This window comes from Eublepharis macularius, chromosome 10 (assembly GCF_028583425.1).
Source record: "Eublepharis macularius isolate TG4126 chromosome 10, MPM_Emac_v1.0, whole genome shotgun sequence".
Taxonomy (NCBI): domain Eukaryota; kingdom Metazoa; phylum Chordata; class Lepidosauria; order Squamata; family Eublepharidae; genus Eublepharis; species Eublepharis macularius.
In genome coordinates this window covers 30,630,861-30,658,827 of record NC_072799.1, presented here as the reverse complement: position 1 = coordinate 30,658,827, position 27,967 = coordinate 30,630,861, and the positions used below count along the sequence as shown (strand labels likewise).

The 27,967-nt window shown below is 41.0% G+C and overlaps 1 protein-coding gene across 1 annotated transcript in view; it reads left to right on the top strand.

Moving 5' to 3' along the window:
• Nucleotides 1–3,190, top strand: part of DKK2 (dickkopf WNT signaling pathway inhibitor 2) — an 81,993-nt gene extending 78,803 nt beyond the window's left edge. Inside the window, exon 4 of the mRNA XM_054990075.1 lies at nucleotides 46–3,190. Within this exon, the coding sequence (XP_054846050.1) occupies nucleotides 46–296 (251 nt within the window). The 3' untranslated portion in view covers nucleotides 297–3,190. The remainder of the gene's footprint in view (nucleotides 1–45) is intronic.
• Nucleotides 3,191–27,967: the final 24,777 nt, after the last annotated feature.

The window sequence follows — 27,967 nt, the reverse complement described above, 5'->3', positions numbered from 1 at the left end:
TTTCTTCCCCTGTGCATTAAGTGCTATGGTATCCTCTTTTTTTAGGTCACGAAGGAGACCCGTGTTTAAGGTCCTCTGACTGTACTGAGGGGTTCTGTTGTGCACGTCATTTCTGGACCAAAATTTGTAAGCCTGTTTTGCACCAGGGGGAGGTGTGCACCAAACAGCGCAAGAAAGGATCCCATGGCTTGGAGATTTTCCAGCGATGTGACTGTGCCAAAGGTTTGTCATGCAAAATCTGGAAAGATGCCACCTACTCTTCCAAAGCAAGACTTCATGTCTGCCAGAAGATCTGATGATGCAGAGTCTATAACCAGCAGGCCACAAACTCTACATACTGAGCGCAGTGCAGCATGGTGGACCATAAGGATTGTGTAAATAAGAGCAGAATGACCAAAGTGGCAACTTTGGCAGGAATAAGCATCATCCCAGACTGAATGACATTTCTGCCCTGGAGAGGAATGCCAAGGCAGCCGGAATGTCTAAATTATTTCAGTGTCATTCTGCCAATGGTGCCAACTCTTTGTGGAAAAGTACAGTGCCAATGACAGTTGAACTTTACCATGCTACATGCATGACCTGTGACTTCTCAACAAGTTGTCTGCATTAGTTGTGGGTAGCTTCTCCCAGTATGATTGTAAAATAACTGCTCTACTACGTGTGTACAAGACAAAGCAGTGCTTTGCTGATGGACATTTCTATCAACGCATTCTTGGATAAAAGAGAACTCCACAGCAAACAGTAAAAGAGAACTCCATAGCAAACAGAACATATTTGGAGGGAAAAGTTATTGTGAATGTCGTAACCTGTTAACTTTACTTGTTAACAATTCAAGGCTTTCATATGAATCAGAAACTGATGTCCAGCCAAACAGGAGTGCTAAATTTTGCAGGCTGCTGAGTGGGTGGGAGGGAATAAACAGTTAATATTTTTTAAGGAAGTTCACCTTGAAGATAGGCATTGAGCAGGGGTGATAGTCTATGTGGTTTAGCTTCACAGATCGATGGAGTGTTTTGATCAGAATGGTGTCCTCTTTATATAACACAGCACATGTTTTTGTATGAGTCTCAGTTTACTGCTAGCAAATTTGAAGCTGAGAGATAAACAGAGCTGTTCCTGGATGCTCTCAGAACGGAATAGGATGTTGAGCTGCTAGTTGTGAATGTCAAGATGCTGGGAATTGCCTGGTAAATTCTTGTGTACTTTTGTCTCAAAGGGAGACAACCTTGTCCGTTGGCTGTATAGCAATTAAAGACTGTGCCAAGAGGGCTGTTCAGCATAAATCAAGGATTGGAGACACTAAAGATGGAAGCATCAAGGTGCCAGTGGCAAGAGAACCCATAAAATAAAAGCTGCCATGAACATGGACACATGATCAGTTATTCATAAAGGACATCATATGAGGAAACATAACAGCACAGACTGGCAAAAGAGCAAGTTCTTACTTCAAATGAGTGTTAACCATGTGGATAGTATCAGCTGCTTCCATTGAATGTAGTGGACAACAACGATTTCTTAATTGCCGCAGCAGTATTAATAGAATGATACATATGAATGATGAATTCTGCTATCTGGTTTATTTCTCTCCCAGCACCCCTGCATTTTCTCTTACTATACTCACTTATCTTTTCAAATGTGTTATTTGTTATTTAGCAGAAGAGGCTAGGGAAAGAATGGAGGGGTAGGATCGCCCCAGGCAATATGGTTGACAGGCTGAGAGAAAGTGTGTACCTGTTTCTTTGTTTTACTTTGTGCCATTCCTAAGGGGTATTCCGATGATAAGTTTTTCCCACCACCCTGTGTGATTAAACCTATGTTGAAATGAGCCATCTTAAAAGAATCTAAAATAAATAGGATCTCTGGCCACTATGCTTCCCTCAACCCCTTCTTTGAAGCTTTCTGTTGCTACTTCATGTTTGTGAGTTCTGCAAATTATGGCTTATTTGTAACTCAAGCCTGGAAATCATATATGAGTTATCATGTCATTAAGGATTCACAGATTTTAAAATTATCTAAGGACTTGTCTACACTACAACTGAAAACTGATTCTGAGCCAGTTGAAATGCCACGCTAGAAACTAGTTCAAAGAGGATACCAACATTTTTCTAAGTCTCTCAATTCCTCTCCCTGCCTTAACACTCCAAGAAAGAATGTAAAGAAATCTAGAAAAGTTAAATAGTTTTAAAGTGCAGAGTGCATGTATACAATTAATGCTGTACTTTGTACCAGTATCCACTCACCTACATCAGTCTTAACGCTCAGAATATCTTGCATTATCCAGACATAAAGTAGACATCCAAATGCAAATACAAAGCCCGAACAGGCATTTAATAAAAGGCAGACACTTTCAGGAGATAGATTTTTTTAGCAGAAGATTTGCTCAAGCCTTTCTATGTTGGTGGTTCCTTCCACTCAGAATCTTTCCCCAAGCTGCTTTTATCCAGCAAAGGTCCAGAGGTGAAGAAAAGTACCCTTGAAAATTTACAAATGGAATACTACTGGGTGGGAGGAGCAGTTGGAGCAGGGTGAGCAAAAATCTATCTAGTATAGGAAGGAACAACCCCTCCTCCACACTCCTGCACCTCTTCCATCCAAAACTGCAGCCTCTCAGGGTGGTTTTTCATTTTTTTAAAACTGTGAGAGCTCCTTTGTGAGCATTTGCATGTAATAGATTGTGTGTCCCCCTCACCTCCACCATTACTACATGCCATCTTGGAGCTGAGGACTCTGTTTCATTTTTTTCTTTTGAAAACAATTATACAGAGGGGCTTATGTAACCTTTAAAATTCAAAGGTTCGATTCTGCATCCCACTGTGCCCAGCCTGAATAAGGCATCATTTCTACTAGAGATTTTACCCTTTGCTGAAGTGAATGGCATCCACATATCTCACCCTAATCCTTTTACCTCTGTGAGATGACAGGAAGGAGTCCCTCAGCGCAGCCAGCAGTTGCAAACTAAGAACTCCCACTCGTTCAAAGGTTATTGGATGGCTTCTGCATGCCCTTCCCTTATTTTCCTGCAAGATCTAGTATTTGAAATAATTTATTTACAGGAAATGTTTAATGAGATGTATTTTCTTATAGAAGATATTTCGTACAGAAAGCTTTGTAGCAAACTATACTTGCAACTTGTTGACTTTGTAATTTAGAAAGAAATGTATAATAAGATTAAATATATGAAGTGACCCTTTTCACATTTGTTTTTGTATGGTTGCCTGATTTCGTTACAGGTCAAAGATATCCCACAATAAGTGAGCTACATAAGGGGAGTGCTTAATCTCATCCAAACACCAAGAGCTTCATCTGTGGACACTATGGATGTCCAAAATCCTTTGAAATACTAAGAATTGCTCTATAGACATCCACGGGAAAAACTAAGGGCTGAGTGAGAACTGATGAGGTTTTAGAGATGGCTAAAACCCTCACCCAGTAGGGGAAAAAATGCTAATACTATTTCATCTAAGTATTCCTTTCTCAATTCATCTGAAGGAATTTCCTAACCCTTCTTCTCAAGATTGAAACAGAGACCTTTATCACACAAAAATGCATGGTTAATTGTACTACCAGTGAGCTTGTGTTTGTCACAATTTGAAGATATCTCTGTATTTAATTTATTTTTATACCTTTTTACATTTCTACCCTGACATTCTGAAAGGTTCTCAGTGGATAACAACATTTTGAAATATATTGTTGAAGGTTTTCACGGCCGGAGAACATTAGTTGTTGTAGATTTTCCAGGCCATATGGCCGTGGTCTTGGCATTGTAGTTCCTGACGTTTCGTCAGCAGCTGTGACTGGCATCTTCACAGGTGTAGTACCGAAAGACAGAGATCTCTCAGTGTCAATGTGTGGAGAAGATGTTAGCAGGTAATTTATATCTACTCAGGAAGGTGGGTTTGGGCTGAGTCATCCTGTAAGAGTTTCCCAGGGTGTGGAATGCTAATGAGGGGAAGCTTCACTGTATCTTGATGATGTTCTTTTGCATATGTATTGGTGGTTGACATGCTAATCTTATCTGCAAGGCTATAAATTACCTGCTACCATCTTCTCCACACATTGACACTGAGAGATCTCTGTCTTTCGGTGCTACACCTCTGAAGATGCCAGTCACAGCTGCTGGTGAAACGTCAGGAACTACAATGCCAAGATCACAGCCATACCGCCTGGAAAATCTACAACTAACATTTTGAAAGTTTTTTTCTCTCACTTGCCCATCTGCATTCTTGCTCACTTACTATTCAGCAAAGACTAGGGCACTTGAAACTCAGACATGATGGTGTCTGGTTCACTATATACGCCTAATTTCCAGAATTGCAGATGATCATTCCTGAAAATTGATGCTATAAAAATTGTTCATCTCCATTAAGTTTGCTGAATTGAGTATATCATTTCCACACACGTTGAATAATGCACTTTCAATGCACTTTTGTAATCCTTTAGAAGTGGATTTTTTGTTCCACACATGGAAAATCAGTTTCAAATGTTCACTAAAGAGCATTGAAAGTGGATTATCCAACGTGTGTGGAAGCAGCCCATATGTAAGTAATCGTGGAGTCAATAAATCCACTTACAAAATATCAGTTTTGCATCATACAGTATTTTTAACTTGATAATCAATAAATGTTCACTTGATTACTTTATAGATACTGCCCCATTAAACAAAACAAAAGAATACATAAAGAAATTAAATAAATGTTGAAGTGTGCATACAAATCTACCTAGAAACGAGCTTTTTTTGCTGTTTCAACCTGGTTTCCCTGTGACTTTGCTCTTCAAATAGCATGCCTATTTGCTCTGAATCCAATGCTGATTTCTTCCTTCTTTTTACTCTTCCTTATTTGTTCTAGCAGGTGTCTCCATTTTAAAAACAATGTAACCACTATGCCCATTTACCAATTTTAAATCCATTTTTGAAAAACTTGGGAAACCGCTGTGAGAAAGGATGGAAGGCAGTTCTATTGCTATCAGCACATTGCACAAACTCTTGGACTGGAAACAGGAAAACTGTATTTCCCTCAAGGAAGAAGATTATAAATCTGATAAAAACAGAGAGTACACATGTCAATAGTGGGCTCTGTAGAGTGGGCTTTACAATGGCTCAAAAGGAGTAAGAATAAGGCTTACCTAGGAACCATTCCAGGGAATTCTGGTTCAGCCTAGGAGTTTTTCTCTTTCTTTGAATACATTGTATTTTTAATGTCTCTTTTTAAGCTGCTTTGAGTCCCCAGTGGGGAGAAAAGCAGGACAGAACTACTTAAATAGATACTAATCAGATGCTTAAATAAATAAGTCTCTTCATCCATCCCCTGTACAGAGCCTAAGTTAAAGTAATACATTCTCCCAAAAGCTCCTGTAATGTGTCATAGACAAAGAGCAACAGAGTAGCAGCCTTGTTTTCCCCAACCAATGTTGACTTTGTTCTCTTTTCCCCCCCTCAGTCACTAAGGGATGGGAACAAAGTGTAAATAAGGGCCATTCTAGACACAACAGTGGCCTCCATCTGGATTCATTCATTTCTCTGGCCATTCATGTGCAAAGCTGGGGGAGATGTGGGAGAGGGAAGCATTTTTTCCCCATGCTGCTTTGTTTCTGGTATTGATACTGTACAAGCATAAGAATGCAAATAATAGGGTGGGGCAGAGATGTACACACTCCTTTTTCTGGCAAAGAGATGCATCTGATGAAGAGAACTATGGTTCTTGAAAGCTTATGCTACAGTAAAGTTGGTTAGTCTTAAAGGTGCTACTGGACTCTCTGCCATTTTGCTACTACAGACTAACACGGCTAACTCCTCTGGATGTTAGCCCTCCCCATGTTCCCCTCCCCATGTTTTCCTCATGATGAGTCTCCTGTTTGCTGTACCATAAACTTCTGAGTCAGAGTTGGTCCACCTTGGGACCTTAAATTGGGCGGAAAGGAGGCACAGATTTTTTGAAAATACAATAATTACATATGAACTATTTTCCATGACTTCAGTCCATTGTATGTTTGTTTGCAAGAGCAGTGCTCCCCTCCACACACGAGGCAGTGAACATTAAAACATTTCAAACATTAAAAAGCATTTAAAATACATGCACTCACGCATACACACACACTAAATACATACACAGACTCACATTCTAGGTATATCTTAAAAAGTGAACTGTGACTCGCGAAAGCTCATACCCTACTACAAATTTTGTTAGATTTATTGGTGCTACAGGACTCTTGCTGCTTTCTAGTGCCATGATATGCCATCCTAAGCAGGCTCACACTCTTCTAAGCCCCTTGACTTTAACAGACCTACTATGGGTATGGTTGTGGATTTTCCGGGCTGTATAGCTGTGGTCTTGGCATTGTAGTTCCTGATGTTTCACCAGCAGCTATGACTGGCATCTTCAGAGGTGTAGCACCGAAAGACAGAGATCTCTCAGTGTCACAGTGTGGAAAAGAAGTTGGCAGGTAATTTATATCTACTCAGGAAGGTAGGGTTGGGCTGAGTTATCCTGTAAGAGTTTCCCAGGGTGTGGAATGCTAATGGAGGGAGGCTTCACTGTATCCTGAGGAGGTTCTTTTGCATATGGATTGGTGCTTGATGTGCTAATCTTCTCTGCAGGGCTATTGTCGGATATAGAGTATTTTGTTAGCCTGGTATTTTTCAGGCTTTCAGTGAAGCCTCCCTCCATTAGCATTCCACACCCTGGGAAACTCTTACAGAATGACTCAGCACAACCCTACCTTCCTGAGTAGATGTAAATTACCTGCCAACTTCTTTTCCACACTGTGACACTGAGAGATCTCAGTCTTTTGGTGCTACACCTCTGAAGATGCCAGTCACAGCTGCTGGTGAAACGTCAGGAACTACAATGCCAAGACCACGGCTATACAGCCTGGAAAATCCACAACAACCATCGTTCTCCGGCCATGAAAGCCTTTGACAATACTACTATGGGTATGGTTACTTTTTTTCAACCATTTGCTTCCATTAGTTTTATGATTATGATGCCCGTTCTATTTTATTTTTGCCACAAACTTCATAGGTTTTGCTTCAATTCATATCATACCAATTACACTGGACATGTAGAAGAGATCTCTTTGCTCTTGCCGTAAAAGATAATTCATCGAACACCTTTAAAATGAATTTAGTTTAAATTGAACATTTGAACTTATAACCTTACTGCAGAGAAAATGGAGGCTTTGGGTTGCTTCAATCATTACAACAGACTGTTAACCCCCTGGTGGTTAATATATTTTCTATCCAAACACTAAGTGCTTTGTGAATAACAGCCACCCCACACATTACAAAAATCCTATGTGAAAAGTCATTTCCATGTCGGAAATTGCACAAATCCCCCATGTAGATCATCACATGTGACAATCATGCACACATGTAAATTGCTGCATGTACACACTGTGATTTACAAACATGTAAAACATGATGATATACATGTGGGATTTGTGCAACTTCCTAGATGACTTTTTGTAATGTGTGAACTGGCCCTAAGCCACTACCAGAAAGACATGCTTTTAATCACTTACTACAACCAGTCTTGCTTTTGCGATATATTTAAGTTGAATAGCTTAGTCCTAGGCTCATAAGGATAAACTGGAGGAGAATGATGTAAGCTACCTTTGGTCCCCAATGGGGAGTAAGGAAGGGTGTAAATGAAGTAAATAAATAAATGAATAAATAATAAATGCACATACGTCCTACTGAGAGCAATGGAGCTACTCCTAAGTAAGAGTGTAAAAGATTGCATTATCAGTCCCTCTGAAACCTTTTGAACAGAGACAAATCCTTTAAAAGGCTACAATCGTATGCACTCTAACTTAGAAGAAAGCCCCACTGGTATAAATGGGACTTATCAGCTCCGGCTGCATATGAATATCCCATTCCATTGCTTTAAGTGAAACAACTGTGTTGGATCACATTCAACCTGCAAAGCACTCAAAGGGAACAGACATGAGTGTGCCAGTTTCTGATGGACTGTGCTCCAGAGAAGGCTGAGAGGAGAAATGGGACTGAAAGCATTTTCAAAAATGGACAAATATATACCATGAAATGTTAGGTATAAAATAAACAACAACAAGAATTTCCAAAGCAGACATGAGCTGCAGGTTTTTATGAATTTTATAAAGTAAAAATCAAAGCAATCCGAAAGTTCCAGGAGTGAATATTGAGAGTGCCACATTGAATAAACAATTTTGTTCCTTGATGAGCTCAACCTAGAATCATTTCCCTTGGGATCAGGCAAAATTGATTCAAAGTCACTTCCCAACATTCTGTCTTCTGCTGTGACCAAAAATCCATGAAGGGCCTATGCAGATGAAGGAGGCCAATTGGTTCTGCTGATTCTCATACTCCAAAGTTTTTTTAAAAACTGTCAGAGACTTGTAAGCACCTATTGCCAACTCCTTTGAAGAGGAGTCTTCAGTGGCCGACTCTGACATTTTGCTAGTTTTTTTTTTTTTGCAACGAAAGCCTTTCTTATCCATTCTGACTTAGATGCCAAATTGACAGCTGATCCACCTCCTGAGGTGTCAGATGTACTTGCTTGTCTACGTTGCCTGGGTCATTTCAGTATGGACAGCCTTATCTGACATTAAATGGATTCTTGGCGGTGTGAATCTGCAGTCTTTCTGTCTAATTATATCTTGCCAAGATAAAGTGACAATTCCTTTGATCAGGATTGTTAACACTTCTCTGGGGGAGAGGGTTTTCTAATGAACTTTACTAAAGTTTTCTAATAGCTTTACTAAATAAACTTTCTTTGATAGAGGAGTCTAATTATAGGCTAGTACAAGTTTCAAATCTCCCTTACTTGGGAAAGATGATTGAACATATATTGGAAGAATAGTTCTAGAATATGTTCTGAGTGACACATCCTGCTTTAACATTTTTTCAGTCCTGGTTCCAGAGATGAACACCCGTTAATAGTACTTTGATGATGTACACCTTAAGGGTAATGCTTTTGTGTTAACCCTACTAGACTGAGTTGCAGTTTTCAATATGAGAGCTGCTGTAGCTGAGTAGTTAAGTGGTTAGGTTGTGACTTGGCACTCTGCTGGTTCAAATCCCACTATTGCTGAGAGTGCCTTGGGTAAGCCACAACTCTCAGCCCCAGCTCCCCAGCTGTATTGTGGGGATAATAATAACACTGACTGTATTCACTGCTCTGAGTGGGGCACTAATCTGTCTAGAAGAGCAGTATGTAAGTGCAGTTATCATTATCGGTATCGGTATCGGTATTAGTATTAATAATAATATGGTCAGTAAGACACTAATCCATCTAGAAGGGTGGTATATAAGTGCAGTTATTATTATTGTTATTAATAATAATATGGTCAGTAAGACTAATAGGAATGAGCCCTGTGGTGCAGAGTGGTAACCTGCAGTACTGCAGCCCAAGCTTTGTTCATGCCCTGAGTTTGATCCTGGCGGAAGCTGGGTTCAAGTAACCAGCTCAAGGTTGACTCAGCCTTCCATCCTTCCAAGGTCGGTAAAATGAGTACCCAGTTTCCTGGGGGTAAAGTGTAGATGACTGGGGAAGGCAATGGCAAACAATCCCGTAAAAAGTCTGCAAAGAAAACGTTGTGATGTGACATCCCTCCATGGGTCAGTAATGACTCGGTGTTTGCACAGGGGACTACCTTTACCTTTAAGACTAATAGGAAGAGGGAATTTGGAATCTCAGATATAGGTTTATATTTATTTCAGTCCTTTTTTTCAGATAGTGTAGAAAGTTACCATAGGAGAAATGGCCTCTTCAGTCTAGAAGTATCCCAGATAAGATAATCTGCTGTTTGGGAATCGGGAAAGATGATACCCAGCTCTACATCTCTTTAACAAAACCTCAATATGGTGCAGGCTCCAACCTAGACATGCTGAAAACTGAATCCAGGCAGGATGGAGATGATGCTGGTATGGAAGGTAGAGATCATATTATAGGAATTAGAATTATTCAGGTTGAACAGGATAAAAATGACATGTATGAGATATTGTAAAGCTCTGCTCATGACATCCCCCCATGAGTCAATAATGACTTGGTGCTTTACCTATGAGATGTTGTAAAGAACTGAAAGATGCTTCATGATCCAGCTTTATTACTGGAGAAGAAGGTTGGGATGTTTGCATGATGTGCCTTTTGCTACTTTTATGTGACATATAAGTTGTTACCCTTTTTAGATTCTGCTGACTTAGCAGATGCGTTGATGCATCTGTAATCTCTCATTTGGATCACTACAATAGATGGTTTATGGAGCTTCCCTTGAAGGTATATAAAAAAAATTCTACTGCATCAAAATGTGACAGTTTGCCTGTTAACAGGGGTGTCATGCTATGAGCACAGCTTGCCAGTCTTAAAACAGTTTTGCTAGTTGTTTGTGTGTTTCCAAGCTCAACTGAAGCTGGTGGTGATTCTTACCTTTAAAGACCATCACAGATGGGGAACTGCATTCTTGAGAGACTCCCTCATCTTTATATTCCTGCTCACTAATTTAGGACAATAGGTGGTTCCAACAGTTGGCCACAATAAAGACTTGTTGCTTAACCATGGGGCCCCCAACACCATGGAATAGCTTGATAGAGAGAGTCCAGCATGCTACCTCCCTTCCGCCATTTCAATGGGCTTAGGTGCTTTGAACAGACTTAGAAAAGTGCGGTATAAATGTGTAAATCCACAAATAAGTGCACAGGAACAGGTTTATTTCCCATTGGCTGGGGGAACTGGAGGGCTATTAAGCAAGTTTTGCCGCCCCTGCTTGCCTTGAATGCAATCTTTCCAGGATTTGGGGGCAGTGGGTGTATTGTCCAACCTGGAATACTGATTTGACTCGGGGAGAAATGATTTGGCTGCTTTGTTTTTTTAAAAAGGACATTTTTGCTTGGTGACATTTCCACTTAAAGAATAAAAGCTTCTTTCTAAACTGGAGAACATGGTTTTGAAAATCAGTAACAGCTGGTGCCCACCCACCCCTTTGAGTAATAATGCTCCAGATTCCATCCATAAAATCTGCACAGCTTTGTCCACCAATGATCATCTACAAAGATTCTTCTTTAGCTTCTATGACCACATACATGGCAGGGGCTAAGAAAGTATGTTATTTATTTATGGAAAGTGTTTATACTAAGTTAAGTAGGTAAAGAATTCTTAACTTAAAAACCATAGTTTTTATGCAACTCCTATGTTTCTGTCTGTAGGCTTGGCAGCAGTTCTATAGATGTGGCATTATGAGGACATCACTGCTTTTTTCATAAATTTCTCGGAAGCCCCACATGGAAATGTGCCGGGCCGGAAAGCAGGGAGGACCAGGAGACAAAATTCTGAGGGTCCCAGTCACCCTGGAGGCCCATGTACCTGGGGAGGTCATGCGATTTGCTCTCTATTGATGTCTGGGTTGGGTCTAGGTGGCATGAGAGAAGCTCAGAGGGTATCTTTAGTTGGAGGGGTGGTGAGAGTTTGGCAGTCCCATTGTGAGTCATACTTCTAGCCCCTGCTGCAATAACTGCTTATGATATGAAAGACATGAGCCTCTCAATATGATATATTTCGTGTCACAGAAGCACTACACATCCAGTGGGACAAAAAGTTACCAGATCCATCCCGGGATACTGGAACACATGTACCAAGCAAATGAAATGCAGGGCGATCAGGCTTATTGAATCCTGCATCTCACGCATCAGATTGTATCTCTTTGAACAAGAACGTTTCCTGAGAAATCTTCCCTTTAACACCCCTCTGACATTCCTTCCCCTTTCATCCCGGATGCAATCCTATCCGGCAATCAAGAGTCATCTGTCCCCTCTAGATAGTTTTATTCCTTCCTGGGGAAAAAAACTTAAATTAAAACTTGGAAACACATCACCAACCTTTAGAAATACTTGGTGAATTATAGTTTTATTAGGCACCTGCATAAGCAATTCCACCTCTGGTCCCCAAAGGGAATGTTGAATAATTGTTTTATTGGCAGGAACCTAAAATAAGCAATTGCACCCTTTGATCCAGAATGTGGATCAAAAGTCACCAAAGTTCTTATCACTCCCAGGAGACAAAATATCAAAGTCCTTTGTGTATAGGACTATTCTGCCCCAAGGTCTGTTCCACCCTATAAATATTTGGGCTCTGACCCAGCCAAAGTGTGCATGTTTCCTTGGGACCCAAGTGTCGCACCCTCAGGGTTTGCCCAGGGCTTCTCTTAGTGGACGCCGGTCATTTTCTGTGGATATTGCTCCTCATCTGATAGGTAAATTTACCCTGAACCTTACCCTATTCCCCACTTTTCTAGCTATATTCCTAGGACCCTGGTGTGTTCAATGTATATATACATATGTACTTATAGTAATCTACCTATGTATGTATGATATTTTCCTCTTCAATAAAAAATTACTTTTGTCTTAGAACCCCCCCCCCCCAGCCTCATTGGTTCCTTGGGAGAGGAACACCATAAAAGTTGGTGGAAAATCCCGCTAGTTACCGACTTCTCGCTAAGCTTACTCTTAGCTTGCTAATTTCCCCCTACTTTTTGCAAGGAGCCTCAACCAGGTAACATCATAACTGTGGGAACTCCTCCTCCTGATAAAAAATGGTAATGGCTCTGTCCCTTTTTCTCCTACTAGTGGTTTCCATTTATTCTTATGGCAGCTAAAGCAAACCTACAATTTGTCTCCTCAACGTATGGAAGAGAAATGGGCGAGCGGGCTTACCGCAGGTGGAAAGAAATCTGTGGTTAACTGCAATAATAAATGATCACTCTCAGAAAGCTCCTCTGTTTGAGAAGCAAAGATTGAATTAAAAATGGCAAAGGGAGGAGCAGAGATAAATACTTTGTTTCATAATTTGCTTCCGTGCCTGTGAAATAAGACAAATTAACAAAACAAACCATTGTTGATCTCCATTTCTGAGAGGCCTGGCTGTCCCTAACGGAAATCTTCCAAGGGGATTGCTTCCCCTATAAGCATCGTGGCACAGAGTGGTAAGCAGCAGTACTGCAGCCCAAGCTCTGCTCACGACCTGAGTTCGATCCCAGCGGAAGCTGGGTTCGGGTAGCCGGCTCAAGGTTGACTCAGCCTTCCATCCATCCGAGGTTGGTAAAATGAGTACCCAGTTTCCTGAGGGTAAAGTGTAGATGACTGGGGAAGGCAATGGCAAACCACCCCTTAACAAAAAGTCTGCCAAGAAACTGTCATGATGCGACGTCCCCCCATGGATCAGTAATGACTCAGTGCTTGCACCTTTACCTTTAAGCACACCCATCATAATGAAAAGCATATTTCCCTGTCCTAGCTCCCCAGTTTTAATTAGACATCCTCCTTTCACAGGCACATTTGCAGGCATAAATCCATGCTACTTTTCTACCTGTTCTACTCATGGTTTTTTCACTAATAAACCAAAGAGAATGTAATCAGACTTCAAAAATGCCCTCTGTTACCCTAACATACATACATACTGTAGACTTTGTAAAATCATCTTCCCTTTGTAATTTGTAATTATTGTTTCTTTGCACTCTTGGAAAGAATGTAAGCCTGTTGCCAAAGCCTAATTAAAGTAAACTGTGCTTCACTGAGGAGGCATTTTGAGTATCGGAGGCTTCAGCAAGATTCTCTTCTCCAGTTTCTTCCATTGTTCCTTTCCCCAGATCCCTTTCCCCGTTCCCGTTGCTGTAGCAATGATTCTCCTACATGCCCCATCTCCTCCCTCTGTGACTAGATGGTCCTCAAATGCCATCCCATTCAGCAAACACACAGTTCATTTTCACTTTCCAGACAAGCTTAATGCTCTTGCCAGAAAAAAAAATAGATCTCTAACACATGCCAGATGAACAATGGAATACTTTGCAGTGTTGTTCAAGTCTTAGCCCATGGAACTCCAACTCTCAGATGAAACACTAAGCTCCCGAAAAGCAAGAATGGTGTAAAGGCTGTATCTTTTTTAAAAAATTATTTATTTGTGTAAAGGAAGGAAAGAAGATGAAAAAAGAAGAAGAAAACACAATAGTGGCACTCTGTGTAAGCTTCCATAAAAGATCTCCAGATATCTAAAAATAAGTCCATACACAATGGTCATCTATATTCAATGTTCTCAAATGTTGATACCATATGCTCAAATCCAACAAATTATGGGAAGTGGGCTTATATCTTTCCAATGTAGTAAAAGTCTTTTATCCACTGTTGACCATCGGTTAGATTCCATGAGACAGGCAAATAGTTTAAAAGTATATAAACATCCTCAAAAATAAATGAGTATTCTGATACAAAATTAATATGAGTAATGACCTTCTCCCAAAAGGATCAGATCACTGGACATATCCAAAGCATATGCTTAAGAGACACATCTTGTAAGGTACAACGCCAACAATTGAACATAGAACAATATCCAAGGTTATACTGTCTGAACAGGATCTGAGAGACCATGGAAGCTTTCTGGGTGATCTTGGGCCAGTCACACACTCTCCGCATCCGAGGATTATTGGGCGGATAAAATGAGGATAGGAGAACACTGTGAGCTGCTTCGCTGGGAAGAAAGGTGGGGTATAAACAAAAAAATTCAGTAATGTTCCTTTAAGGTGGCAGCAAAAAGAACTTAACAAACTATCCACTTGTAGATAGAGAGTAGCAGAAGAAGGGTGGGTACCTTGCTGCTGCAACCCCCTTACAGGGTGTTATACAAGTACAGCTGGGGCATTTAGGGAAAAAGACCTTCTCTTTCTGCTGAAAAGCAGCAACCACAAAAGGAGGAGTTGAAAAACAATGTGTTTTGCCCTGAAAATGTCAACAATTCTGGGTACAGCTTGGAACATCATCACTCTGATGGAAAAGAAATACGCCATTGGATGGAGTGCACGACAGATCTGTTTGTTCTGGCAGTTCCTTGTTGGTTTTGGAGCTATCACGGCTATTGTGTGAATGTCAATTACTTATTTACAAAAGCCTGTTTGAAATAAATGGTTATTTTACAAGCTACAACTCCACCATTTGATTGCATGGAATCAGTGCTTGCATGAAGATTTTATTGAAAAATAAGCAGAAAATTTTTAAGAATGGGAGAAAACCACTTGCACAAAATGGAACAAAATGGAACATTATCTTTCAGAAAAATTCTGCCTTTTCCTCCTAGATAACACCACTGTACACATTTCCTATCAAACATACCTTCAAAGGAATATGAAACAAAGAGAAGGAGTTGTCACAGAACAGAGGGAAGAGACCACAGGAGTGTTATCTCGGCTTTACAGATTCTTATTTTGTTTATTAAAACTTTTGTATCCCACTGTTTTGCACAAGTGGAATCAACACAGCAGAGAGCATAAAGTACCAGTACTTAAAAATTTCCTCCAAAAGGTCACACAATACGCCTGTGATGAAGAAGTCCCTTTGGGGATTCCTTTTTTGCATACCAGCTCCCTAGAAATTAAAACTAACCAGGTTGTTCTTTGAATGTATGTCAAATTTTTCATATTCCAGAACACAGGGATAAGTGTTTAGGCATTGCACTGCATACCCGTTAGCCTTTTTTAGCAGCCCTGTACAGACAACCTTCTCATGCATTGACAGAACAAGCAGGGAGAGAGTCCAAGCATAAGTGTGCTGAACTCACTTCTGTACTTCTGCATGATTGCTGGGTCATGTGTACAATGCGACTGTGCAGAGGAAGTATCTGCACATATACTTCCTACCTATGATCATCTACATTAGAGAAGTAGAGTCACTGATCATGAGGAGAAGGTATATGCATGGACACTTCCTCCATGGCTTCACCCCATGCAGACTGCCCAGTGACTGCAGGACCAATGCTCTTGTGCTGGCTTTACCTTGCTGCTCATTCAGTCAAGAAGCATGGGGTGAGGGGGGGGGGTAGTCTGTACAGGGCTAGTGTGGGTAGAATGAATGTATGTAGGGGAGGACGTTAGATAGTGGCAGCAAGCTCCATCCTTGGCCTATGTGCATTCATTCAAGCACACACATGGAACCTATACATGTACATGTATGTGCATACAGCACTTTTGCTGTGCAATCAGGAACCTGAAGAAAGCAGGGTTCCTGATTGCGCAGAGACAGCCATATGCATGCAAGCTTTACATAGGTAGGTTCATTTCTTTTAATTGTTCAAAATCCGTATTTTGCCCAGCTTTGTCAATTTGTATATAGAATCTGCCAGGCAAGACTAAAACCTTGGATGCTTTTTAGTTTAGAAAAAAAAGTCAGCAAAGATAGGTAACAACTTAGGTTTATAAAATTATGCATGGGGAGGAGAAAGGAGATCAAGACTTCTTTTTCTCCATCTCCTTTAATATAAATATTTAGGGTCGCCTGATGAAATTGATTGGCAGTAGATTCAGGAAAACAAATTACTTCATCCCTTAATTTATTTAAATTAGTTGTGCCCCACTTTTCCTACTGCAAAACAAAAGCTTAAGGAAAAAGGCAAAATTCCACATAATGCAGAATTGGTGTTCAGAAACTTGCAGCTAGAAGATGGGCTCATAGTCACTATACTAACTTATATGATTTTGAAAGCGGGTTAGACAGATTCATGGAAGGCAGGTCTATCAATGGTTATTGGTACAAATGGCTAGATGAAACCTCTGCGTTCAAAGGAAGTGTGCCTCTGAACACCAGTCGATGGGCAACAACTGTGGGCAGTTTTGTCCTTCATGTTCTACTTGTAAACTTTCCAGGAGTTATCTGATTGGCTTCTGTGGACAACAGAGTGCTAGAATAGATGGACTTTTCATATGGGCCAGCAAGTTCTTGTGTCCTTGTATACATGCATAAATTTATTGGTATTTTTCCATTAAAAGATAGATCTGAGTTTTTCTTAGGACAGAGCAGGGGAATAATCATTCTGTTGCTTCCATGAAGTTATTGTCTGGCCACTGTGTGCATCACTCTGACAGTTATGATATATCCTTTGCTACATTGCTTTTCATTTCACTGCACCTCTGGACTTTCCTGTTCAAGCCAAGTTTGTAGGAATGCCAAAACAGTGCAGGGAATGCTGTCTCTTCATAGTATTTCCAGCCGGACATGAAGGTAAAAATATTTAGCCTGAAGTTGGATCTTAGGAGTCATATGGACATGCTGGGAAAGGAAGATGAATTGACCTTATTGTATAAGGTGGAGAGGACTGGAGAAAGCAGCAAGTGTGTAATCGGCTTTCCTGCTCACTCAGGCACTAGCTCACCTCCAGTTTTCTCAAGGTTCCAGCTATCATCCCTAGTATGGTAGCAAGGGAGTTTCAAGCAGCCCTTGAGCACAGGCAAATGGATGTAACATGAGATTTTGTATCTCCACTGTATAACATATGCCCTGGAATTATTTTTCTTCTTTCCTCTTGTCTTCCTAGTTTAAATTTCATGGTCTTTTATAGAGAAATTTAAAAATCCATTCTTCTTCGCATTGTTCTGGAGTCTCAGTTCACATTTTACTAATCTTGTGTTTACTGAGATCCTGGGCTGGAAAATTCAAATGTCATCATCATAATGTTACATGGCAGGGAAGCTGTACAAGAAAGAGGCTTCCAAACATCGGTCCAAATCAAAGCCACATTTCTCAGGCCTGAATTCAGATTTCAGTTGTTTCATGAGATTCTCCCAGCAATAACAGGATTGCAACACAATCTCTCTAACTAGAAACTGGCAAGAGGTGTTTCAAATCTACAGAAACAAATTCAGCTGAGCGAACAGTGTCTGCTAGATGCTCTCATACATTACTGAGTGCAGACAGTTTGGCCTAAACTTCTAATATTCTCAGGCCTAAACACCCTGGCTGTGGTCCAGGGAGAGGCAATCAGTGCAGGCTTCTGTGTTTAGATCTCTCCTATAAATCACTCACATACATTATCTTGTTGGAATCCTTAGCCTGTATGCTCAATATTATTATTCCCATAGGCAAGCTCAATCTCATCCAGTCTCAGAAGCTAACCAGGGTCAGTCTTGGTTAGTAATTGGGAGACCTTCAAAGAAGATCAGGGTTGCAGAGGCAGGCAATGGCAAACCATCTCTGTTTGTCTCTTGCCTTGAAAACACCAGTAGGGGTCACCATAAGTCGGCTATGACTTTGTGCACATTCCACCACCCTGGCAGACAAGAGAAGCTGAGTGTAAAAAAGAGTGGTTTGCAGAGGGCCACCTATTGAGTTCACAGTGGAGGAGAGTTTCAAAATGGGCACTCCCTGATATGTAGCTCAGTCTCTAAGATATTCCACTACATCATTGCTACATCAGCAACTCTAGTTTCATGCAAGATTGGACCTCCGATCTAGAGATCCCACCAACTGCTGCAGCAATGAAACACAGAAAACGGGGTGGAGGAGTGAAAGCTCCTGTTTCCTCCTCACACCTATCCTTTGTTCAGCACTGAAAGGGATATCTCAAGCACGGCCTGGTTGGAAGGTCATAGACCAGTGATAGAAGACATGTCTTGCATACAAAAGACCCCCAATTTAATTTCTGGCGTCTCCTCTTAAAGGTTCTCAGGTAGAAGGTGGGAAAGTGAGTCTGCCCATGAAAAGCCAATGTCAGTTGTAGTAGATAATGTTGGTGTAGATGGACCAATGGTTTGACATAGGGCCAAACTAGACATCAGCAGGAGATCTGTGTGTATTTATGAATATATCCTCCCATTGCTCCAAATGGGAGCAAAGAAGTCTAGCTTCCTTGAAAATGGAGCATGTGGATGAGGAGAGCTAAACTTATCACCTCTTTCATTGTACATTCCTGCGCTCCATTGTTTGAAGTATTTTCCTTCTAGACCAGCTCTTTTACCAGGAGTCAGCCTGGCTCGAAGAAATCAAAAGAATTACAAAGCATGAGAGTTATGTGCTATGAAGGTAACCAGGTGACCTTGGCTAGTTATTCTCACACATACAAAGTCCTTCATAATCTTGGTCCCTCATATCTATGGGACCACCTCTTGACCAGTGCTCAGCCATGACAGCTTTACTCATCTGAACAGGTCCTTCTGCAGGTGACACCCTGCAAAAGGGCAAAATCTGCAACTGCCTGTACACGCACATTTTCTTTTTAATTTTAATGGGCAACATTTTGTGTCTTGCAGTGGACACAAAAAGTGTGTGGCCTTAGAGAAGAGCCATAGGTAACTGATGGAACATATCCAGACTGGCTCAGTCCTGGGTATCTCCAACTGACTTAAAGCACTTGAGGGCACCCTGGAGTTATTGCAGCCATGCAAGTGCTTGTAGAAGTTACCTTTTATGATAGATGCCCCCTTCACTCCCCCATTCTGAGGCAGATTTTCCTGCCAACATACAAGTTTGTCTGCTTTAGTTGAGCAGCCCCCAAGTAGCATGTGTCTATTTGTGGTTTTAAAGTTCTTTTGTGTCCCACCCTAATAATTTTGGCTTTTTAGCCCAGCTCAGGAACTTGATAGGGGAAAAGCAGGAGTCCTCTTGTGTTGGAAATGGCACTGGAGCTTCTATAACGTTCAAAAGAAACAACTTTATTGAACAGGCAGAGATGGAAGAAGGACAGTCAAGGAATGAAAGAGCTGAGGTAAAATTTGTTGGTAAACAAAAATACTCTTTAAGTTACAGGCAAAATAGTTTTTCTTGAAGCTTAGTTTCTATGTTCTTAACACAGTGAAATGTATTTTGTTTAATACTTTGGTTCAAGGACACCATGGAACTTCAAAACTGTAGCCCATAAGATTCTTGCCACAGCTTCCCATAAGCAATGAGTTTAGCACTAAAGATTGTTGTTCGAAACAGGCTGAGAACTAGCATCCTGTTGAACATAATGGAAAATTTATTTGGAATGATTACTATGGTGTGTGCTTAGTTCGTTGAGACACAACTGGTGATGTCCGGCGGGCAATTTCTGCTATTTTTTCTTGAAAGATCTTCTCATACAGTGATCCTGAAATATACACAAAGGTAAATTTGTAGGAAAGTTTAGCTGGAAATAACAATACTCACCTTACCTCTTGAAGTAAATGTTTGAGACTTTAGTACCTGGATGCCCGGCTGGTTCTTATGAAAATAAGTGCAGTTTACTATGACTTTATAGAGAGAACATTGGTTGAGTACTGAGGACTACAGAACTGTATTTTGTATAGATATTTAGATGGTATACTACCCCCAAAAACATCACAAGAATTAGTAAGGAATATAGTGGACAGTGTTGGAAATGTCAATGCACGGATGCAACATTTTATCACATGTGGTGGATATGTAAGAAAGCACAATGAATTGGATAAAGATACATGAGGAGATGCAAAAGATCCTTGAGTTCACATTTGAGCTAAACCCAAAAAAATGCTACTAAACATTTTACCGAATAATGTTACAAAAGAACAGGGAGATCTTTTTGTGATACATGGTGACAGCTAAAGAGTACTATGTGCAGCGAAATGGAAAACAGATTTGTGCCCTGACATGCCAGAGTGGAAAGACAAGATGTATGAATATGCATCAATGGCCAAATTAATTTCTTATGTGCACAATAGACCAATAGTGGAATTCTGGAAAAAATGGAACTATTTCTTTGATTACTTAGGTTAAAACTAAGATAAATTAAGGTAATTATGTTATAAAGATAAAACACAGGGGTCCTTCTCAGAGCCAAACTCCTTTTAGACACTGGGCAGGAATTATTATTCTTCACCTAAGAAGATATAACCCTTCTTCACTTATTTCCCAATCACTCTTTGGCACCCCCCTCCCCCAGTTCTATCATGGTTTTGCTGGCTTTTATACTTGGAATTCTTAACTAAAATTCTTCCTCAAAACAATGATGTTACAGTTAGGGAAAAAGATATCTTGTCCTTCACGCCAGAGGAGAACCTGTCTGACCTTCCCTGTCAGACTCTTACACATACTCTCCCCAAAATCCTGTCAGCCACCAACTATCATCCTAAAGGCTGGTTCTGAGTGGCCAATCAGAAGGAAGGAAACAACCTATCAATCAAGCTCTCACTCCAGGCAATTTTTAGTTCTTTCACTTCCAGCTCTCTGACTGTTGCACTTAGGAGACCTTCTTTAAAGTGCATTCTGTCACATCTATGTTCTATAAGGCAGCTCCTTGGATGCCTGTCAGCTGCATCATCTGGGGATGTTGGCTGAGGCTAGCCAGGGTCACCAAGTGGGCGGAAAACTAGTGTGACCAAATTCTGAGGGCCCTGGTCACCCTCGGGGACCATGGAGCTGGCAAAATCATGTTATTAGCTTTCTTAAGATGCTTGGGTTGGATCTGTTGAATGTGAGATGGGGGCCTAGAGGCATTCTTTTTCTTGGTACCCATGATGGCACTTAGCATACCTGCAGTCTTCTCATCCTCACTCTCACCTGTTTATGGATTTTTTTCCATGGCAGCATTTCTGTGGGAGGAGCCATTCTTTGCCCTTACTGGGGACACTTTTCCTCCTCTCCTCTCTTGGTCTTTATGGGAGACATTTTGCCTCCTCTCATATCTTGGTCAAGCTGCTATTTTAATGACAGCCATAAAAACCAGAGAGTGTTTCTTACTGAAAACAACTATGATAAATAGACTTATTTGTAAATATGATTGTGTGTAACTAGAAAAATTGAGCCACTGTGTTATCAGTTATGGAGCTCCAAGCTTTAGACACTGTACTAAGTTCTTGGCAAAAATCACAAACTGAGGTTGGTCACATCTGTAGATTACATTGTCCCAATGGTGACATTTGGGGTTGTTTGCTGTAAACTAGTCTGGTACTCTTTAAAAGGTCTGGCATAAGTGTATTGAGGATCAAGTTGTTGTCAAATTCGTAGAAACTTCCATTCCCACCACATGACACCAGATGCATTTAATAGAGTGGGGATTCCAAAATGCTCCTGAAGTGCTGCTGTAATTTAAATTCCATTTGTCAGACAGGCAAGGTGGATCTGCTGTGGATAGGACTTCCAGTCTATATATTTTAAAAGAAATGAAGCATGACAGTCATATGCTAAAGATGACTTGGAGTATCACTTTTTAAACTCTTGTCTGGAAAATCTACCACAAGCCATGTTGAATGAAGACCAGGAGGTTGTGAATTAAGCAGCTGTCAGTTACAAGATGGTGTAGACAGGTGCGATCTTGACCTGCCATCTGTGCACAAAGGAAATGCTGCACTTGCAAAAGAAGAAGCCTAGACCACATTATGATCCATTAAGGAAGAAAAAGTAATGGGGTGATTAATAAAAAAAAAAAGGTTGGGTGGCTCTGTACTCAAATCATTCTGGTTAGAAGCCAGCCTCCACGGAAGAGACTAGAATGTGTTCTGATGATGTGATGGTAAAACATTCCTTATGTATTATGGTTGGTGGTCTGAGTTCTTCATCCAGAAAAGGTAGAGTTCCCATCACAACAACGGTCCAAATGACAAAACCAGAGGGATATACTTTTTCCCCTGTTGACAGATGATTTTCCAGAGCCAAGACTATATTACATTCTGGTTGAAGGCTCTATTACTCTATATTATAAGAGGATGGATCCATTTTTTTCTGGCAAAACTGCCTCTTGCATCAGCAAAAGTGTCCTTGGGTCGGAGGAAGGCACCATTGTTAATGAAGTGGAACCTGTCCATAAGTATCTCCACACCTTAGAATGGTAAGAAGTTCCAGAAGCTCCAGGTTTGGTTTCTGTTGAAAAACAGATTATTGAAAATGTGTGGTATGGGATGATATTGCTTTATCTACAAATATACAAATAGAGCACCATTGAAGGCATGGATGCATTTATAAAAAGCAGCAAATCCACTACTCCGCATCAGATCCCAGAAAAAGAGACTCTCTGTCTCTCACTGTGTCTTCCAAATGGCTAATTGTTACAGACACCTGCCCTCCTCCCTTCAGCTGGAGGGGCGACACTTTCTCCAAGCTCTGCTGAATATCTCAGTCAAGACTCAAGAGTACAAGAATTTTCTGGAGACCACCTCTAAAAAATAGCTCCCATTGAGAAAAAATCCAGCAGCCATTGAAGAGCATTAACCCCCAGGAAAGATCTCTCTTCAGAAATCACTTTAGACATAACCATCATGATCGATCAGTAATCAGACAGCAAACTCACAACAACAGTAGATAGTAACTATGGGCCCAGCTACAAGTGACAAATGACACTTGAACGGCAAGTGTATTTCTCCCTGTTCACTTGCCCTCCACTCGAACCACTTGCTGTTCAAGTGTCATTCGTCACTTGTAGCTGGGCCCTAAGTCTTTAACTTCTTGCATCTGACTGTGATGGGAATATGATGTGAATATGATGGGACCTATAAAAACTTCAGGGTACCAGCAGAGAAATTGGTGGTCTAGCATGGAAAAAATGTTCAAGGTTGGATCCTATGAATAGGTTCCTTTAGCAGAGTGACTTTCCTTTAGTTAAAGAGACCCGGTGACAAGAGGCTATGAGCCTCAAAGGAAGGTATCAGGGAAAGTCTCCTTCCACCACAGGAAAATGCCTCTGGTAGCGGAACAGACTAGCAGTTTGCAGTTTGAGCCACATATGGGGAAAAATGGAGTTCCTTGCCTCCCAGGCTTATCAAAGTCTACAAATGCACTCTCTAGGAACACAACATTTATCACTCAGTAGAACAGAATGATTTCATTTATAGTCAATACAACACAGTCCACAAGGAAATGTGATGTATAAGCTGAGATGTTCTGTTTTACAGACTCGTTAACTGTACCTTGTAGGCAACACTGAGCCATTGCAATGCTTATTAGAAAATGTACACCTGTGCATTTTTAGACAGGCAGTGAAATTCTATGAGTTGTGTGTAATAACTTTTCTTTGATCCTGCCATTTCCTGCAAATGTTTTTTGTTGCCTTCTAGTTCTTACAATACTTTACAAGTATTTGTAACAGAAGATTCCACAGAATGTTATTTGTAAAACATTGTTTTCAGTGGATAACTTTAAATGACCCATTCCTATGTTTCATAGATTAAATGTTTGGGGTAAGGTTGTCCACTCCAGCCTGGAGATTTCCTGGAGATTTGGGAGCACTGCTAAGGGAGGGGAGAATTTGGGGAGGGATTTCGCCTAGAATCTATGGTATACCAAAATATCTGAGCTCTGAAGCTGCCATTTTCTCCAGGTCTAGAGGAGTTAGCCATGTTAGTCTGTAGTTAGAAAAATCGAAAAGAGTCCAGTAGCACCTTTAAGACTAACCAACTTTACTGTAGCATAAGCTTTCGAGAATCACAGTTCTCTTCTTCAGATGCATCGTGCATCTGATGAAGAGAACTGTGATTCTTGAAAGCTTATGCTACAGTAAAGTTGGTTAATCTTAAAGGTGCTACTGGACTCTTTTCTATTTTCTCCAGCGGAATTGATTCCTGTAGGCTGAGATAAGTTGTCAGTCTGGGAGAACCCCAGGCCAAACCTAGAGGTCAGGAACCCTAGTTTGGAGGATCAAAGTATAAAATAAGCAGAAGAGTAATGCTAGCAGAAACATCAGCAATATTCCCTATCATATGAAATAATGTTTTATGTTAAGAAATCTTTATATTATTAGACAAATTGAAATACAGGTATTTTATAAAACAACAATACGTTTGTATGAATTATGATCAGGTATCGAGGGCTAGTGTCTATGGCACTCCTTAGGAAATTCCTGTTAACCTCAGCTGTGGAAAACAGGAGGTTCTCCTCGGCTCACCCTGAGTCCTACTCTTCCTTCTTGGTTGCTCCTGACATATCTTTGGGTCTGCTAGAGCCGGTCCCAGGGCTATGATGTATGTATGTGTATATACTTTAACTGAGCCCTCAAGGAGTAGTTTCTGTTTCTCCCTCAAGGACTGCATGGGAGGGATCTCAATCAGAGATGGGCATGAACCAAAATATGAACCAAAATTCATGACGAACCAGGCCGGTTAGTGGTTCACGAACCAGCAATTCGTCAGATCCCATTTCTGATGAACCACCACGAACTTTAGGCTGGTTTGTTTGGTTCATTTATTGGTTCGTCACTGCAGACAGACTGGTGCTGATCAATCAGTTCCCTAGGCAACAGGGGATGGACTTCCTGCAGACCTTCTGCTGACCTGGAATTGACCTTCTGCTGGCCCAGTAGTGACCTTCTGCTGACCTGGAAGTGATGATTTTCTGACCTCGATGTGAGGTTTTCATGAACCAAATGAACTGGTTCACAAACCAGGGGCAGGTTTGTGAAAGTTCATGGTTTGTGGTTCATGAAATTTGATGAACTATGAACCATATGGTTCTTTTTTTCTGGTTCGTGCCCATTTCTAATCTCAATTAGATCTGTTTCTTTGTGTTGGTTACAGTCTTCTACTATGTGTGTATTTGTGTTCTTCTTCTGTAAGTAGGGTTGTCAGGCACAGCCTAGCAAGCAGCAAGAATCTGGAGATTGCTGGTAGGCGATGGTGTATCATCACTTATAGGGAATACCTGTAAAGCCTCTCTAGGAATCACCAGCACTATGGAGGTCAGCTTTTTAAAAAATTATCTTTCTCACTGACTACACAAGTGGTGGCAAGAAACAGGAGCTGGAGAATAGGATACCCTGCCCCAATAGGAACAAGGGAGCCCTACTTACAAACGTTCTCTCTCATTTGCAAGCAGTATAAAGACCTGTTATTAAAGCTACCAAAGCTGTGTGCAGGCTACAGAGTAACACTGAAGTATGATCTGAAGTAGGATGGGTAAGGTCACCCTTACCTACCATGCCACAGAAGATACCTCAAGGGCCATGGGGGGTGTCAATATGCCTTCTTACTATGTTTTATTAAGACCCCAGCTGCCACCCTCTCACAAGGCTTAGTTGCCTCACCCAGCCCCTATTGCCTTGGCAACCATCCTGACATGGTGGACCTCTCTGCCCTCCTCTTCCAGTGTCAAAACAGGCCCCAAGGGGTTTTACTGATGCTTCAAAACAGCTGATCTTCTCTCTGCATACTGCCCAGTGCATTCCTGCCTTCCAACTGATTGATGAGGTGGGAGAGGAGGGAAGGTCCAGAGGTGATGGGAGCAGCAGCCTGTAGACCCCAAGCACAAGACATAGTGCAGTAATCTTCAAGAGCCACTCATAGCACTAAGCTCCATTAAGGGACCTGCTTTTGTCTTTTACCTTTCTTCTTCTCTTCCATCTGTTTACTTACTCCAACTTCCATCTGCTTCCCACCTCAGACAAACCACTCAGAATGCACTGACTAGAAACAGCCATTTTTTATTCATCTCCCCACCCACTAGCCAATGCATTATTATAAAAAAACATTATTTTCATTTACATTGACTCCTTGGTCAGAAAAAGGCATAGAATTGCTTGTTTGTATGTCCCTAAAGAACACACCTCCAAGCCTCTTTTAATCAAGCATCCCTTTATTTCTATGTAAGCTTAAGTGATATATTCAGACATCACATTTCCAAATAAAACAGCCAAGGCTGCGAACTGAGGACCCATTCACTGGAAACACTCATTGAAAATATCGTGGTCATGTTCTGAGAAGTTAACGATGAAGCTAAAGACTTGTTTTGATGACCTGCCATCTTCACAGCTGAACTAATCTATCCTCACACAGTGGATATGGCACTCATCTATCTATGTGGTGGCATCGTAAGGCACAATTAAAATATACATTAACCCTTCAATAAGATCGTTTAGTCTTGTTGTGTTCAGCCTCCCAGGGTGTTTTTTTTAAAAAAATTTCTCTGTCCTCAACCATATCTTTCACATCAACCATTGCAATGTGTTTCTAAAAAACCTTGTACAGAAGTAACAGATATCTCCTACTCCCTGAAGGACACGTTCTCTTCATTAGTACCTATAACAGCTACAGATCTGGTGGTTCCCTCTCCCCCCCCACCCCATTTCTTGACTTGGCTCCAATTTTCAGAGCTTCCTCTTGCTTTTGGCCCTGTGTTGCCCTTGATCAAGGGCTCCCTTGTGAATCTGGAACTAGATGCCTGTTTAACTTCTGTCTGCAGCATTTCAAACTCATTAGTCAGGTTCTGGATCATGGCCATCGGAATATGAATTTTTCAAAACGTACAGTTCCTCCCATATTTTCCTCACCCTCTGCATCTGGAAGACAGATAATAACTCCCCCAGCGTCTTGGTTCTCCTTATCCTATATTAATTTCAGTTCTGAGGTTAAGCTAATAGCTCTTTTTCTGAAGAAAGCAGAATGGGACACATTGGCTCATTGTGGGGCACTTAACCACGGGATACCTTTGTGAGCTGTTAGGTGACCACAAAATGGCTTCTGGGTGGCAAGTCTTGAGGCTGTTCAGGTAGTAGAATTTGGGTTGCCAAGCCCTTTCACCACACCTTGCATTTTCTCTCCAATTAATAGCTTTGACCAGCTCCAGTCCAATAAGTCAGTTCTCTGACAGTCTGAATTACCTGTAAGGTAATTGCTGGCCAACTTTTTGTCAGTGCAAACTTCCATTACTAAAGCCTACTAAATCCCTAGGTTTTTCGAACCTCCAGCTGCATTGCCATAAATAAGGCTCTAGCACTCCTGAGGAGCCCAACTGTTAAACTCATCTGTAGGTGCACTGTGCTTTCAACTCATCACCGTTAATTCACTAGAGTCCATCTCTTCTTCATTTCAGATTATCTCAAGTTTCTCCTCCCAAGAGAGACATAATACTTACCTCTCTAACTCCCCATTACTAGGGAGGATAGTAGAAGACCAGAGCTTGTCAAAGGAACGAAGACAGCCAGCGAAAACTTCTAGCCAATCTGCGGCTTCTCCTCCTGTCAGTAGCAGCCTTGAGATATTGTTGTCTTGGTCGAAGTGTTTGTTTAACATTCTCTCAGCAGCAGACCTTTCTGAAAGCTTCTTTCACATTCTCAGGCCGTCCATCATGTGAGATTGCTGTATACGGTCAAATCATAACATATGTTCTTTCATTTTAAACATCTTCCCCTCCATGAAATTTGTCTTAGTCGTGATGAAATTTACTTGATTCCACTCACAGGCCCCAAACTTAGTCCTCAAATGCATTTAAGAAATTAAAATCTTATATAAAAGATATTCATTACTGACTGCATAGACTTTGCATCTT